The sequence below is a fragment of the Apium graveolens genome, chromosome 8 (genome assembly GCF_009905375.1).
Source record: "Apium graveolens cultivar Ventura chromosome 8, ASM990537v1, whole genome shotgun sequence".
Taxonomy (NCBI): Eukaryota; Viridiplantae; Streptophyta; class Magnoliopsida; order Apiales; family Apiaceae; genus Apium; species Apium graveolens.
In genome coordinates, this window is record NC_133654.1 from 262,231,505 (window position 1) to 262,246,715 (window position 15,211).

Here is a 15,211-nt window from a genome sequence, read left to right on the forward strand (position 1 = left end):
TATCCATAACCAAGGGCAATTAGATCTCCATCGCATATATAATAAATCGCTCGCTCATTTCGTAACGCCGCTCACACAACCCTAATCACCTCGAAAGTCACGAAAACACAAAGCCTGTAAACCCCTCTCGAAACATATACATACAACGTTTTTGTATCTATACATTTCAGTTGTAAGTACTCTTGTCTGAAAAACATGTGTTATGTACTTATACTTGCATGGCGTTATGTTCTGTAATAATAATCACGATTGTTTTATTAATTATTTTTTGATTGTAATTTTTTTTTTGTTTTGCAGGTTGATTGTGATTTTACTAGGGGAAACAATCTGGGGAATTTATATAATTGATTTTTGTAAGTATTTTTCATTTATTCTTGTTTGCTATTTATTTTTGAGATCTGGGTTTTTCTTGAAATTACTGTTTCATTTATATTATATGTTTTATATTGATATTTTTATGAACTGTTATATTGTTATATATTGATGCCTTTTAATTATTGACAAAATGAATGTTTAAAAATCAGAGACTTTAGCGTGTGATTCTTGGGCTTGTGTGTGTGAATTTTTGTTGTGTCATTATATGAGATTAGGTTCTGAATGAGTTTTTATATATATTTGTTTATATTAGTGCTGTTTTAGTTTTGTTCTTGTTCAATTCTTTTGGAATAATTTATGGTTTTATTTTGTGAGAATTGTTTTGTTTTGTAATCCTTGTATGTATGCTGGCTTTTGTGTAAACTGTTGTCAGTTGCTGAATTTATTAATGTTGAAAGTCAATTTAAGATAGATGTGAAGAAACTGACTGAATTTGCCTTTTTTTTAAAATGATATTTTTGTGATTAAGCTTTGTTAAGGGTTGTAAGTTTGGCCTTTTTTTTGATTTGGGTATTACAATTGCATAAGAATGTGCATAGCGAGGTCTTACTATTTAGAGAAAGAATAATGTAACATTCTTAATTAGTTTAGTCTTCGGTTGACCTCTATAATAATTCTTGAAAAGTGGCTGCCATGAAATTTCCAAGTTGCTGGGCGGCCGAGAAATGATAATGACTTGATTGTCATTTACGAATAATTTACTGCCTGTTACATATTGCCTATTTCCTGTAGATGGATAACATAGAATAATAATGTTAGATTTGGCTGTTAGCCTTCGCTTTTGCTTTTTGTTACTGTTGGTTCAGTCGAGCTCTGTTAATATTTTTTGTTTAGAGAAGCTTATACATCTCGGTGACCTATAACTTTAAAGTGCTGATTTGTTTGTTCTGCTCGATCTATCTATCAGGCAAACTGAATGTTCTAATGGAGACAAAAGGTGGGAAAAAGTCTAGTAGTAGTAGTAGTAGTAAATCCTTATTCTACGAAGCTCCCCTCGGATACAGCATTGAAGACGTCAGGCCAAACGGTGGAATCAAGAAATTCAGATCTGCTGCATACTCCAACGTAAGTTTTGGGTTATCGAAGTTGGAATGCATCTTTCTTAGTTATGCAAGTCTTGTCAAATTTCCAGTTACTACATGTACTGACATTGTTTTCTAATTTCTTTGTGCAGTGCGCTCGCAAACCATCCTGATATTCCTTAATTAAGTTTATTTATCACGTCTGTTGACGTGATTAGTTAGGTTTTAGATTTACAATTCCGTTTTTGATCCCCTTCTCTCCTTTTCTTCTAGTATCAACCAATCTCTTGTTTGCCCTCTTTGTGGCTGTTAACTTTTTTCTACAAACATGTCTTCCGAAGTTTCTGCAATTGGTTTCGAAGGTTTTGAAAAGAGGCTGGAAATCTCATTTTTCGAGCCAAGTTTCTTTGCTGACCCTGAAGGAAAGGGTTTGCGTGCCCTTTCCAAAATTCAACTCGATGAGTTCTTAGGACCTGCTGAATGCACCATTGTTTCTTCTCTGTCAAATGAGCATGTTGACTCTTACGTCCTCTCCGAGTCGAGCCTATTTGTTTATGCTTACAAAATAATCATCAAAACTTGTGGGACAACAAAATTGCTGAAGTCCATCCCACCAATCTTAAAGTTAGCTGATTCTCTTTCCCTCACAGTCCGATCTGTGAGGTATACTCGTGGGTGCTTCATTTTCCCTGGTGCTCAGTCCTACCCTCATCGTAGTTTCTCAGAGGAAGTTTCTGTCCTTGATAGCTATTTCGGAAAGCTTGGCTCAGGCAGCAAGGCTTACATTATGGGCGGTTCCAACAAACAACAGAAATGGCATGTTTACTCTGCTTGTGCTGCATCGGCGCGCACTCTTGACCCTGTGTATACAATGGAAATGTGCATGACTTCTCTGGACAGGGACAAGGCATCTGTTTTCTATAAAACCAATTCAAGCTCAGCCAATCTGATGACTGATAACTCTGGTATACGAAACATTCTTCCAAATTCCAAGATATGTGATTTTGAATTTGACCCCTGTGGTTATTCCATGAACGCTGTTGAGGGCCCTGCTGTCTCTACTATCCACATTACACCTGAAGATGGTTTCAGTTATGCAAGTTTTGAAGCTGTTGGATATGATCCAAATTCTACAAGTCTCGATCATCTTGTTGCCAGGGTTCTAAACTGTTTCCAACCAGGGGAGTTCTCTATAGCTCTCCAAGCTGATGTAGCATCTGAACTACTTGAAAAGACCAGCTCTGTACATGTCAAGGGCTATCGTATGGAAGAAAAAACTTGCGAAGAACTAGGAATGGACGGCTCCATTGTTTACCAGAAGTTTGTGAAGACATCCGAAAGATGTGAATCTCCTCGATCTGTCCTGAAATGCTGCTGGAAGGAGGAAGATAAAGAAGAAAAGGAGTATCAATAAATTATGGGTTATTTTTATATGTTCATCGTCGTCGCTTTCTCGTTAAATAAGTGAAGGCCATAATATGGTAGGTGGCAGATTGCCATACTCTTGGTTGTTTACAGTTTATGTTCTTGTTGAGCTTGTTACTATTTATTGGTCTGTTTTGACATTTTATTGTACCATGGATGCTGTTCTGCACCATTATGGCTAAGTTATTATCATTGGATTAAATTTTGCGGTATTGGTTTAATTTCATAAGTGTTTTTGCATTGGTTTGAGTTTGTGGAATAACTGATTAAGGCCCCTTTGGTATTTGCTGTTGCAGATAGTCCGTAACAGTTTTTTGCTTAGAAAAGTATTTGGTATAAATTTTAAAAGCTACTGTCTCGAGAAGCGTTTTTTTATCTAAAAATGTTATTAGCAAAAACATGTCTCCATGTTTTTGGAAAAAACTGTTTTCAGTTTTTGAAGTAGCTATCAGTTTCATGTCAAACTTTTTTAAAAATATTATTTTTATATATTGTATAAATAAAAAAAATTACCAAACAAAAATTATTTTTATATATTATATCTCAAAATATGTATAAATTAAAAAAAATTATCAAATAGTAATCTAATTTTCCTGACAATATTTTTTCTACCGGCATTTTTTCTCACAGCGCAACAGTTTTCAACAACATTATGAAACGGAGTCCAAGTAGTACCTCAAAATCAAGTTGCAAGAGAAAAATCAATTTGGCATTGTCCTCTGCTGTTCTTGTTGATGGCTACTTGTGATATTAATTTAGGAAAAAACCTGGAAACAGAAGAATTGTTCAAACAAAACATGAACTTGACCAAACATGAGAGTGGACCAGAATTTAGGTACCACCAACCCAGATAAATTTATTCAAAATGCGATGTATGTAGAATTCTTTCCAGGACTAAGAAATGTGTCGAGCTGAAATTGCAGGATTGTGTGTTGATTTTTCTGATTGCGAATGAGTTGACTGAGTTGACCACTCCACCATATACAGTTGGTTAAACCTTGATAAATTATGCTCGAAACCTGAAATTTTTAATCATTTATCTAGCTTAAAAGTACTTTGTCTTTGACGGGAAGAATTATTCATTTGACGAGATTATTCATTTATTAAATATTTATTTATCAGACAATATTCAACCTAATGTGCTAATAATATACCTTTTAGATCCCGTTACTATTATTCTTTTAAGGGGCCAAAAATCCCTATTTATACTATCGCTATTGTATGCACTTTGTTATAATTTTTTTAATTAATACCCTATTAATGTTTTACAAATTTATCAGCCTATTTGAATTTTATAATTTGATAAATTCTTATAAGTTTTTCTTTACCGGGTATGTATAATAATTTGTTAAAATTTAAGTACAGCGTACATTTACTTATGAATAATTTTAGAAATTTATGAAATAATAAATATATATTTATTAATAAATAACTAATAAACATTACAATTTTCAATATATTAAATAATATTTTATTATTAAAATATACCTAATTTTTACTCTGATTAATTTTTTCGATTAATCCACGATTTTCAAATAATCCAAAATCGATTAAGTCCGATTACAGATTTTATAACACGCATCATATGATACAACTAAGTAGTAAATTAAAGTTGTATAATTTGAGAAATATTTTTGAAACGAATACATTATATAAGCGATTACTAATAAATTGAACGATGAACGTTCTCATTTCATATATCTTATAATTAACATACAAGTTAATAGATACCCGTATTTCTGATTTGTAAGTAAATTATAAGCCCGTTCCAAACTTCCAACCAAACATTTGGACATGAGTTGTATTTTTTTTATGAATTATTTTTTTTTATTAGGGGAATAAGTGGGTGGTGCACCGAATGTTGTGCTCCCATGAACTTGCTGAATTTTCAAAATGGACTTTATGCTATATCTTGATGATAAGAAGGTGAGGCATTTCAAGCTTTAAATAATGTATTTGTCACATTTAGCATATATTCTCCTTTTTTGCCAAATAAAATCAATCATATTAACGGCCAGTTTTCATTTATACAATGTTAATTTTGAGTACACGTATCCGGCAATCTAAGTGGTGTTGACTGTTAAAAATAGAATAATTTCCCAACTTATTTTACCATCCACTTGGCGAATAGATTCGTCTGGGAATTTTGAAATCTCAATTGGCTAACTTAAATCCTGTGCAATTCTGTGTTAATATTTAAATTTTTTATTTATTCTGTCATATTATAATTTTAAAATTATTTATATAAATATATAATAATTATAAATTTATATAAAAAAGTATAATAACTTGTGATAGTAGTTTACTTGGATAAATATACTATATCTAGTAATTTAACAATTTAGCAGTTTAACAAATATATAACACTATTTTTTCTTATTTTTTTTAATTATAGGATATTTTTATTTTTATTTTTTTTAATTATAGGATAAACTGTGGTTATAATTTAGTAGGATAAGTAGACTATAATAATTTAGTAGTTTAGCGAATATATTACACTATTTTTTTTAATACTATCTAAAATTAGAAAATAATCATTAAACCAAATTATATTTTATTCTGATTATTATTTTATATTACATGAAATGTACGCACCAAACGTATGCAACACTCAACTGGGCATTTACTCAAGCTTGTAAATTCAATTTGTTTTGACAGCTTTCTTGATTGATTACTGTTAGTTTCAGTACAAATTTCTGTCATTGCGAAGAGATTATTGGGTCATTTACACGCATGTTTTCGACAAAATTCAAACAATCTCGTAAAAAAACGAGTTAAGAAACCGCTATATTAGTAAAATAAATTTATATCTTATATTAATATATTGAAAAATATATTTTGAAGAAAATTAAATATATTTTTAAATGATACTAAGTTTTGAATTATTTTTTATCATGTGTCCAAATACATATAATAAACACTTAAATTTATAAGTTTTAAATTTCTTATTTTTGAAAATGGTTGAGACCAATATTTGAATATAGATAAACTCAGAATTAAACATCTGCACTACCAATCTACCATATATATGTGTGATGATTTAAACCATATTTTATTTATGAACTTATGAACCAATATATAGTGTTTTCATACCAGTACGTAGCGTGCGTGTGCGTGTATATTGCATCATTGCATGGGCAGCTTTCGGTTCTTTTGATATTGTAATGGACTCTACCTCAATCTTTGACTGTATATGTGAGGAGATGATCAGAGTGTTAGTTGATTCTTGAGTGTGTTTCTAACCATCATTTAGCCGTTTACTAGCTTCCAGAGACTGATTTTTAGATTTAGGATTCAGATTCCTGGACAACTTAATCTAGTAACTTAAATTTGATGAACTTCTTTATAATAACCGGTTCCTTAACAGAGTATTAGAGTTCAGACGGAGACAGATTACTCACGTTGGACCTTACAATTAATTTGCTCCAAGATGGGCGATCATGATTCATTCTTAGAACCATAAGTAGGCTTTCGAGTGATACAGTCCGGATTAGAACAAATTCTCACCTCAAAATGACCGAACCATATTGTTTTTGTAAAAGGAGAAAATATCTTGGCATTATTGCTAGTTACTATAACATATACGTTGCAATATTGCATGCATCTTTAAAAAAAAGTTGGCAAAATATAATACAACCATAATGAATTCTACAAACACAAATTTCTGGAGACACGATTCTCCAAGCAAATGCATGATTGAAAGAATTTGCTTTTGAATTAATATGCTTTTTTCATATTTATAATCATTCTTGTCTCTCCCCTTCCCACTTTACTGAACAATGTGGCAGAGTATGTTAGTGTTTGCTCTCAACTTTACTACCAATTCTCTTTGTCTTTTACATCTTATGTGACCCCCTTCATTGCAGAAAACACTTCCTTTTCACCAGAGAATATGTGAATTTAAATTGAAATAACAGTACTCAGATAAAAAGTTATAATTGCAGTTCAAGATTTTATATTTATTGAATAAGTTTAGGTACTCATTAGCTTCATACTTCATAGCTTTGTTTACAGCTATGGGAACAAAAAGAGAGAAAGTTGCTTTGTTGTGTGTAGTTTTTCTCAGCCTGTGGAATTTTACTAGTTCTTTTCCAGCTTCTAGGAATGTTAATCCTGAAGGTATTTTTTAATTTTTTAATTTTTTTGTGTAGTTTTGTTGCATGCAGAAATGATAAAGATTGTTACTTTCTTAGTATAATGATTTGAAGTTACTATGATTTTGCAGTACAAGCTCTAGTGGATATCAAAGAGAAATTGAAGGATCCTCATGATGTTTTAGGAAAATGGGATGCAACTTTTGCAGATCCATGTACCTGGACATTTGTTACTTGTTCACCTGATGGTCTAGTCATTGGCCTGTATGTTTTTTTTCCTTAATCTTCATCAAGTTTAGTGATATTACAAATGATTAGCTTATGAACAGGTAGAAATGTAGAGTTATCATCTTTGTTCAAATTGCAGAGTAGCCTTAAGCCAAGGTTTATCTGGTCCTCTTTCACCAAGCATTGCCAACTTGACAAATCTTCAGACACTGTGAGTGTTTCATACTCTGCGTATGTTCGTGCTTGCGGCCATGGGAGGATATAGTAAGGGGCACCGGGGGACACGTGTCCCCACTTAAATCAAATTTTACGTTTTTTCACCATTCAATTTTTTTAAAATATAAGAAAATGCCCCCTGGAAATTCAAAGATATAAATGTATTTTCTCAAAATTTGTTCAGTGTCCCATTAAACGAAAATTCCTAGATCCGCCCCTTCTTGCGACATATATGAAAATTATGATGGTGAACTTATGAACTTAATATTTTTTCATCAGGCTATTACAAAATAACAAAATATCAGGGAAACTTCCATCGGAACTTGGAGAGCTGACTAAACTTCAAACACTTGATCTTTCTCGCAATCTATTTACAGGCGGAATTCCCGCTTCTATAACAAACCTTGGAAGCCTTCAGTATCTGTAAGCTATAGCAAAAATCTGAAAACATGTTGAGATTTTTTAATTGCAAGTTTGAAATGAAGTTTCTGAGTTGTGACTTGTAACAGGCGGCTTAATAATAACAGTCTCTCTGGTACAATTCCTTTGTCTATGGCAAACATGACCACCCTTACATTTTTGTAAGTCTTCTACTTCAGAGAAACTTAGTTTAAGTTACTGTAGTTTGTACTTATGATATGATGATAGACTGCATGTTTGTGTTTTGTGTGACAGAGATTTGTCATACAATAACCTGAGTGATCCTGTGCCAAAGTTTCATGCTAAAACTGTCAAGTAAGATGCTTTAGAAAAACTTAGTTCAGTGCTTTTTTCATGAACAAAACGGATGAAAATTAATCAATCTTTCTATATTCATGTTAATCTTTCAAACAGCATTATGGGAAACCCCATGATTTGTGCCTCAGGGAAAGAGAAGGGCTGCAATGAGAAAAAACCAATGTCGACCGTCTACTCAAATAATCAGCAAAGTAATTTTTTGAACTAATTGTAATTCATCGACTTGTTTCAGTCATTTGTTTACAGTTATGTTTACTCATGACATGTATTGTGATCTGAACCTTGTATGTTTCCTTAGGTTCTGAAACTTCTGGAAGATCTAAAGTTCAGAAGATTGCATTAGCAATAGGGTCAAGCCTTGGATGCATCTGCCTACTTACTGTCATATTTGGTTTTCTTCTTTGGAGGATGCAGAGGCATAATAAACAAATTTTCTATGAAATCAATGGTTGGTACTGACAAAAAAAGCTCAAAACTTATAATTTTGAAGTGTGATAAATTTATAGAACTGTTGTCTTTATAAACTTTCAGAACAATGTCGCCAAGAAGTATCGCTTGGAAACTTGAGACGGTTCCAGTTTAGAGAACTTCAGGTTGCCACCCATAACTTTAGCAGCAAGAACATTATTGGTAAAGGTGGTTTCGGAATAGTCTACAAAGGACATCTACAGGATGGCACAATTGTAGCTGTAAAAAGGTTAAAAGACGGAAATGCAGTTGGAGGTGAGACTCAATTTCAAACAGAAGTTGAGATGATCAGCTTGGCTGTTCATCGGAATCTCCTAAGGCTTCAAGGTTTCTGTATGACTGCAACAGAAAGGCTTTTAGTGTACCCTTACATGTCCAATGGAAGTGTTGCATTTCGTCTCAGAGGTAAAAGCACATCATACATCAGTCTTTTTATAGAACATTAGCTAGATTGTAATAGTTGAAATTATTCTTCAATGTTGTCACTTCTTGCAGCAAAACCTGCTCTGACCTGGGGAACAAGGAAACAAATAGCAATGGGAGCTGCAAGGGGTCTACTGTACCTCCATGAACAATGTGATCCAAAAATTATTCACAGGGATGTCAAGGCAGCAAATATATTGCTCGATGATTATTGCGAAGCTGTGGTAGGAGATTTTGGATTAGCAAAGCTCTTAGATCACACTGATTCACATGTTACAACTGCAGTCCGGGGTACAGTAGGGCATATAGCTCCTGAGTATCTTTCAACCGGACAGTCTTCAGAGAAAACAGATGTTTTCGGGTTTGGAATTCTTCTCCTAGAATTAATCACAGGCCAGAGGGCTCTTGAATTTGGAAAAACAGCAAGCCAGAAAGGAGCCATGCTTGATTGGGTAAGACAAACAAAATGGAAATTTCTCAATTTGTTAGATTGTTACGCTTCATTTCTTCAACCACGTAATTCTATTTCTGACTTCTATGATTGTTGCATTGCAGGTTAAGAAGATTCATCATGAAAAGAAGTTTGATATGCTAGTAGACAAGGACTTGAAAAACAATTATGACAGAATAGAGCTAGAGGAAATAGTAAAGGTAGCATTATTATGTACACAAAATCTACCAAGTCATCGACCAAAGATGTCTGAAGTGGTCCGCATGCTAGAAGGAGATGGACTAGCAGAGAAATGGGAAGCTACTCAGAGAGCTGAAGAAATCAGGTTTAGAGCCAATGATTTTTCTTCATCGCAGCAATTCTCGAATCTTAACAATAATTCTGTATTGCTTGTTCAAGAAATGGAGCTCTCAGGACCAAGGTGATCATATAATTACTAACTATACAAAAAAAATTAGCAGCAAAGTATATACTGTGCTTAAGAGGGCTTGTCTATATATGCATGGGGTACATAGCTTGAATTTGTATATCTGAATTGTTCTTAGTATGTTATTGTAAAGTATGAAATGTAACTAAGGGTGTGGCATTCATCATCTTCCCAGAGTAGTGTTAAACTTAAACTACACCAATCAAATTATTTACATAGTTTTAGATATTTATGATGAAGTCATAATGAAATTGCAAAAGCAGAGTCTTACATCAAGAGAAATTGTAATCAAATCATTATGCAATAATAATAATAATAATCATTATATGGTTTGAGTGCAACTTAGCTTGGGTACTTGATAGAGACCTGAGAACTCTGCTCACTATTTCCTTTCATGCAATTTTCCGGGCTGTCATGGAGTTATTGAACAACTAATTAAAAAAATGCAGTTATACATTAAATCTTGATATCTTGCAACTGAAAATGGAGATTGTGGAACTTCCTAAATCCCGATATCTTCAATGCCAGGAAGTAATCGGTTGCAGAGAGCTTCAAATTGCTGCTTCTTGTATTCGTACTCGTAAGTTTCAGCATCCATGTTTGCATCTAGCCATTCGATAGCCTCCTTAAAAGAATAGTCTATTATCTTCTTAACAGAAGTTTCGAGAGTGTAATTATTTTCAGTGATGTCACGGATGATATACACATAATCCTTAAATGCAAGCATTGCGTTGTTCTTTCTCTTGAACTCCTCATCCTCAGCTTTGAACTTTTCAGCATCCGTTACCATTCTTTCAACCTCCTTCTCCGTAAGTGTTCCTCTTCTAATGATTTTAATGCTATTCTGCACTCCAGTAACCTTATTTTCAGCAGAAACACTTAATACCCCATTGGTGTCAATTGTGAACATTACACAAATTTCAGCTTTGCCTCTCGGAGCAGGGGGGTAGGCCAGATAATACAAACTCTCCAAGTAAATTGTTGTCTTCTGCTCTTGTTCTCTCACCTTCAAAAACGCTGATCACAACATATGTTTGATTATCCCTAGCAGTACTACACTGGATTTGCTTTGAGTTGGGAATAGTTGTGTTCTTCGGAATAATTACAGTCATAGCACCCCCTTCATCTTCTATTCCAAGAGATAAAGGAGTAACATCAAGCAGCATCAAGTTCTTGATCATTTGATTATCCTCCCCACTCAATATTGCAGCTTGAACAGCTGCACCATAAGCAACTGCTTCATCAGGATTTATGTTCTTACAAAGTTGCTTCCCATCAAAAAACTCTTGCAATAGCTGCTGCACTTTAGGGATTCTAGTAGACCCGCCCACAAGAACAACATCATGGACCCTATTCTTATCCATATCTGCATCTTCCATGCATTTCTTAACAGACTCCACACAACTTCTAAACAAATCCATGTTAATATCCTCGAATCTGGCACGAGTAATTTTTGCAGAGAAATCCATTCCCTCATACAAGGCTCTACATCAATAGATGCCTTATTGTTATAAGAAAGAACCCTCTTTGCCTTTTCACAAGCATTTTTCAACCTTCGTAGAGATTTAGCATTATCACATATGTCCTTCTTATGCTTCCTCTTGAACTCTTTAACAAAATGAGTTAGCAAACGATTGTCAAAGTCCTCACCTCCAAGGTGAGTATTTCCAGCAGTAGCCAGTACTTCAATATTATCCTTTCTAATTCTAAGGATAGAAACATCAAAAGTACCGCCACCTAAATCAAAAATAAGAACAATTTTCTGTACTGTGGAATTGCTTGAAAGCGTTTGGTCAAGACCATAAGCGATTGCAGCAGCTGTCGGCTCAACAAGAATGCGCAATACATCAAGTCCAGCTATTTTTGCTGCATCTTTTGTAGCCTGGCGCTGTGAGTCAATGAAGTGCGCGGGGACTGTAATGACCGCATTCTTTATTACCTTTCCTAGGTACTCTTCAGCAATTTCCTTCATCTTAATTAGAACCATGGATGACAACTCCTCCGGTGAGAACAGTTTGTTCACACCTTTGTGTTTCACAACGATCTTTGGTTTGTCACCTGAACCAGCAATTACCTCGAATGGCCAGAGCTTTACGTCGCTTTGCACAGTTGAATCCGAAAATCTCCTTCCAATCAACCTTTTAGCACCTGTGCACACACATAGAACAAAGCCATTCAAATTTGCTTAACTACCATTACCATTTACATTTAAGTACAATTTTTATACAATACTACAAAAGAGTCAAAAGTGGACAAGTAATTAGAGACGGAGGGAGTAATTTGTACCGAAAATAGTGTTGACAGGATTGAGACAAGCCTGATTATTAGCAGCATCACCAATGAAACGCTCCGTATCCGTAAAAGCAACACATGATGGCGTAGTTCTGTTACCCTGATCATTTGCAATGATTTCCACTCGATCGTGTTGCCAAACTCCAACGCAAGAATATTTTGTGCTAGAGGGCTCTTGAATTTGGAAAAACAGCAAGCCAGAAAGGAGCCATGCTTGATTGGGTAAGACAAACAAAATGGAAATTTCTCAATTTGTTAGATTGTTACGCTTCATTTCTTCAACCACGTAATTCTATTTCTGACTTCTATGATTGTTGCATTGCAGGTTAAGAAGATTCATCATGAAAAGAAGTTTGATATGCTAGTAGACAAGGACTTGAAAAACAATTATGACAGAATAGAGCTAGAGGAAATAGTAAAGGTAGCATTATTATGTACACAAAATCTACCAAGTCATCGACCAAAGATGTCTGAAGTGGTCCGCATGCTAGAAGGAGATGGACTAGCAGAGAAATGGGAAGCTACTTAGAGGGCTGAGGAGATCATGTGCAGAGCCAATGACCATTCTTCGTCGCAACAATTCTCGAATCTTAACAATAATTATGTATTGCTTGTTCAAGAAATTGAGCTCTCAGGACCAAGGTGATCATATAATTACTAACTATACAAGAAAATTAGCAGCAATATAAATATATTGTGCTTAAGAGGGCTTGTCTCTATATGCATGGGGTACATAACAAAATATATATCTGAAATGTCTTATTATGTTATTGTACAGTATGAAATGTAACTAAGGGTGTTACATTTATCATCTTCCCAGAGTAGTGTAAAACTACATCAATCAAATTATTTACATAGTTGCAAAAATAATGAATGCAATTCAGTGAGTTCAGCCAACGAGTAATCTCGGTATCGCACAACTATTCAGTTCTGAACATCAGTCACCCAAAGCTCACAGGAACTGTATTAAGAAGCCTAGTGAGCAATGTAACATCTCTTTATTTAATGATTGTATATGTTGTTCTTTGGTTTTGTAAAATTAAATTGTTACATTGTTGAAGGTTTGTTATCACGGGAGCTAAAGTTTTCCAGGGACTAGACTCCATTAAGTAACCAACAGTTGTTGGTTGTGGCACGGAAGCACGAATAACACCAGCATTTTCTCCGGTTGTAGTTGTTGTTCCAGGTGAAGGTGTGAAAAGTAAAGGTGTGGTTGTTGTTCCAGGTGCTCCAGTTTCTGCTTGTGGACCGTGTACTCAGATGTTGAAACTGTGATCAGTGTACAGACAGTCGTGATGAGGAGTGTCAGCCTTTGGAAGACGAAGGTGATGTATTGGACGAGGAGTTAACACCATCTGAGTACACTGATCGTAGTTTCTCCAGTATGAGACAGTTTGTCTGACGAGGAGTTTATCCAGTATATACTACAATCATACATACTGAATTATCATACTGAGTTAACACCATCTGAGTACACCGATCAGTCTGTCGTGTGACTGTCTGAGACAAATGTGATGGGGAGTATCAGTTTTGATGAGGAGTATCAATCTCTACACTGGTCACAGTTTCAACATCTGAGTATACGGTCCACAAGTAGAAATGGGAGCACCCGGAACAACAACCACACTTCACTTTTCACTCATTCACATGGAACAACAGCTACAACCGGAGAAACAGTTGGTGTTGTTTGTGTTTCCGTGCCATAACCAGCAACAATTACAACCGCTAATAGGGTTAACACCAACCGCCCAAAACCGGGGAATATCCGAAGCAACAATACAAAACAAACTATTATAATTCCAACACAACTTTGCATGTACGGTAAGTAGAATCCCTATCAGTATCGTCCAATACATCACCTTCGTCTTCTAAAAAATGATACTCCTTATCACTATCTTCATCAGAATTTATCGATAGAGGGCTGTCCACATCCTTCCTACCATCGCTCTCAAAGTTTCTATTCAGAATATCCTTCATTCCATATTCATTAAATGCGGAACCGTAAATTGCTATCCATTTGTTTAAGACTCTAACATCTTCGGCTAAAAGATTCCGCGCAACATAATTTGGAATAGAAGTCGGAAAACAGCTCAGGTTTTTTTACTCTCCTTTACTAACTTGGGTGATTTCTCTGTTTTCTTAAGATACTTCTGTGTCCCCTCATCAAATTCTTTCAACATGTTTCTAATCCTCTCATCCGACAACTACCTTTTCCTAGCTTCTTCGGAAATACAAAATGATCTTCGCCATTCCGCGGATGCAGTTTCAAAATCAGAGGGTGAATACCTTACTTTCTTTTCCTTTTTTACAAAAAACATTCAAATTTTCTCAACACAAAAAACGCCCCCCAAACCACTCATGGCACCGATAAAAGAATTCACTAAATAACGAAATTCACAATTCGTAATTCTTTCCTAATTATTACACACATACACAATTCCAAGATCAGCAGAGAGCGCCAAAAAGATAATATTAATTGAAACAATCAGGGTCGGGGCAAAAAAATTGAGGGCACTGTACGAATTTTAAAATTGGGCCTTTAATCTTTAATAAAAATTCAAGTAACGGTGTCTAAACAAAATTAACTATTAAAAATAGATTATAAACGACAAATACATTTCGATATATTCACCTAAAGAGATAATTTTGTAACGAAAATCATCAACATTTAGCCTTTCTCACGACATAGTTGTTCGTAAATAAAATTTCTCCAACTTGAGTTTGAAAAAACTCTTTTCTCTAAGTGCAATGGTATCAGAAATAATTATTAAAATTATATATATAATTTTTACATTATGAAAGCACGAAATTTTTTGAAGAATTTTAATGAATCCAATTCTCCTATTACATCGAAATTTCTTATATTTTTTAAGAAAAATTTGACCAATTTTTTTTGTTAAGAACTAAAAAATTTTATTTTTAATTAATTTTTAAAATGAAAATTCGGGGCCTTATAATTTCGGAGGCCTTGTGCGGTGGATCACCCCGCGCTACCCTGACGCCGCTCCGGGAAACAATGTAAGGCATAATACCCCATTTCCTGTTGCCCAGT

At 34.5% G+C, this 15,211-nt stretch overlaps 2 protein-coding genes and 1 pseudogene across 2 annotated transcripts; 2 read left to right on the plus strand and 1 right to left on the minus strand.

Moving 5' to 3' along the window:
* The first annotated feature begins 1,567 nt into the window (after positions 1 to 1,567).
* Positions 1,568 to 3,062, plus strand: LOC141678565 (S-adenosylmethionine decarboxylase proenzyme). Its single transcript, XM_074484910.1, has one exon. The coding sequence runs from the start codon at positions 1,726 to 1,728 to the stop codon at positions 2,809 to 2,811; it is 1,086 nt and encodes a 361-aa protein (XP_074341011.1). The 5' UTR covers positions 1,568 to 1,725; the 3' UTR covers positions 2,812 to 3,062.
* A 3,415-nt stretch (positions 3,063 to 6,477) lies between these two features.
* On the plus strand, positions 6,478 to 10,194 carry LOC141677874 (protein NSP-INTERACTING KINASE 2-like). The gene is made up of 11 exons (XM_074483984.1): positions 6,478 to 6,941; positions 7,048 to 7,180; positions 7,284 to 7,355; positions 7,640 to 7,783; positions 7,870 to 7,941; positions 8,036 to 8,095; positions 8,195 to 8,289; positions 8,397 to 8,546; positions 8,630 to 8,971; positions 9,062 to 9,441; positions 9,545 to 10,194. Exons 1-11 carry the CDS (start codon positions 6,839 to 6,841, stop codon positions 9,863 to 9,865), a joined length of 1,872 nt encoding a protein of 623 aa, XP_074340085.1. The 5' UTR covers positions 6,478 to 6,838; the 3' UTR covers positions 9,866 to 10,194.
* A 6-nt stretch (positions 10,195 to 10,200) lies between these two features.
* On the minus strand, positions 10,201 to 14,339 carry LOC141680830 (heat shock 70 kDa protein 18-like; annotated as a pseudogene).
* Between the last annotated feature and the right edge of the window lie 872 nt (positions 14,340 to 15,211).

What these genes read in the sequence shown, in the direction of transcription:
- LOC141678565 (XM_074484910.1), top strand. Translation starts at nt 1,726, where the DNA reads ATGTCTTCCGAAGTTTCTGCAATTGGTTTCGAAGGTTTTGAAAAGAGG.
- LOC141677874 (XM_074483984.1), top strand. Translation starts at nt 6,839, where the DNA reads ATGGGAACAAAAAGAGAGAAAGTTGCTTTGTTGTGTGTAGTTTTTCTC. An exon ending in CTACTCAAATAATCAGCAAA is followed by an intron (nt 8,290 to 8,396) that starts GTAATTTTTTGA and finishes ATGTTTCCTTAG; the next exon opens with GTTCTGAAACTTCTGGAAGA. An exon ending in TGTTGCATTTCGTCTCAGAG is followed by an intron (nt 8,972 to 9,061) that starts GTAAAAGCACAT and finishes CACTTCTTGCAG; the next exon opens with CAAAACCTGCTCTGACCTGG.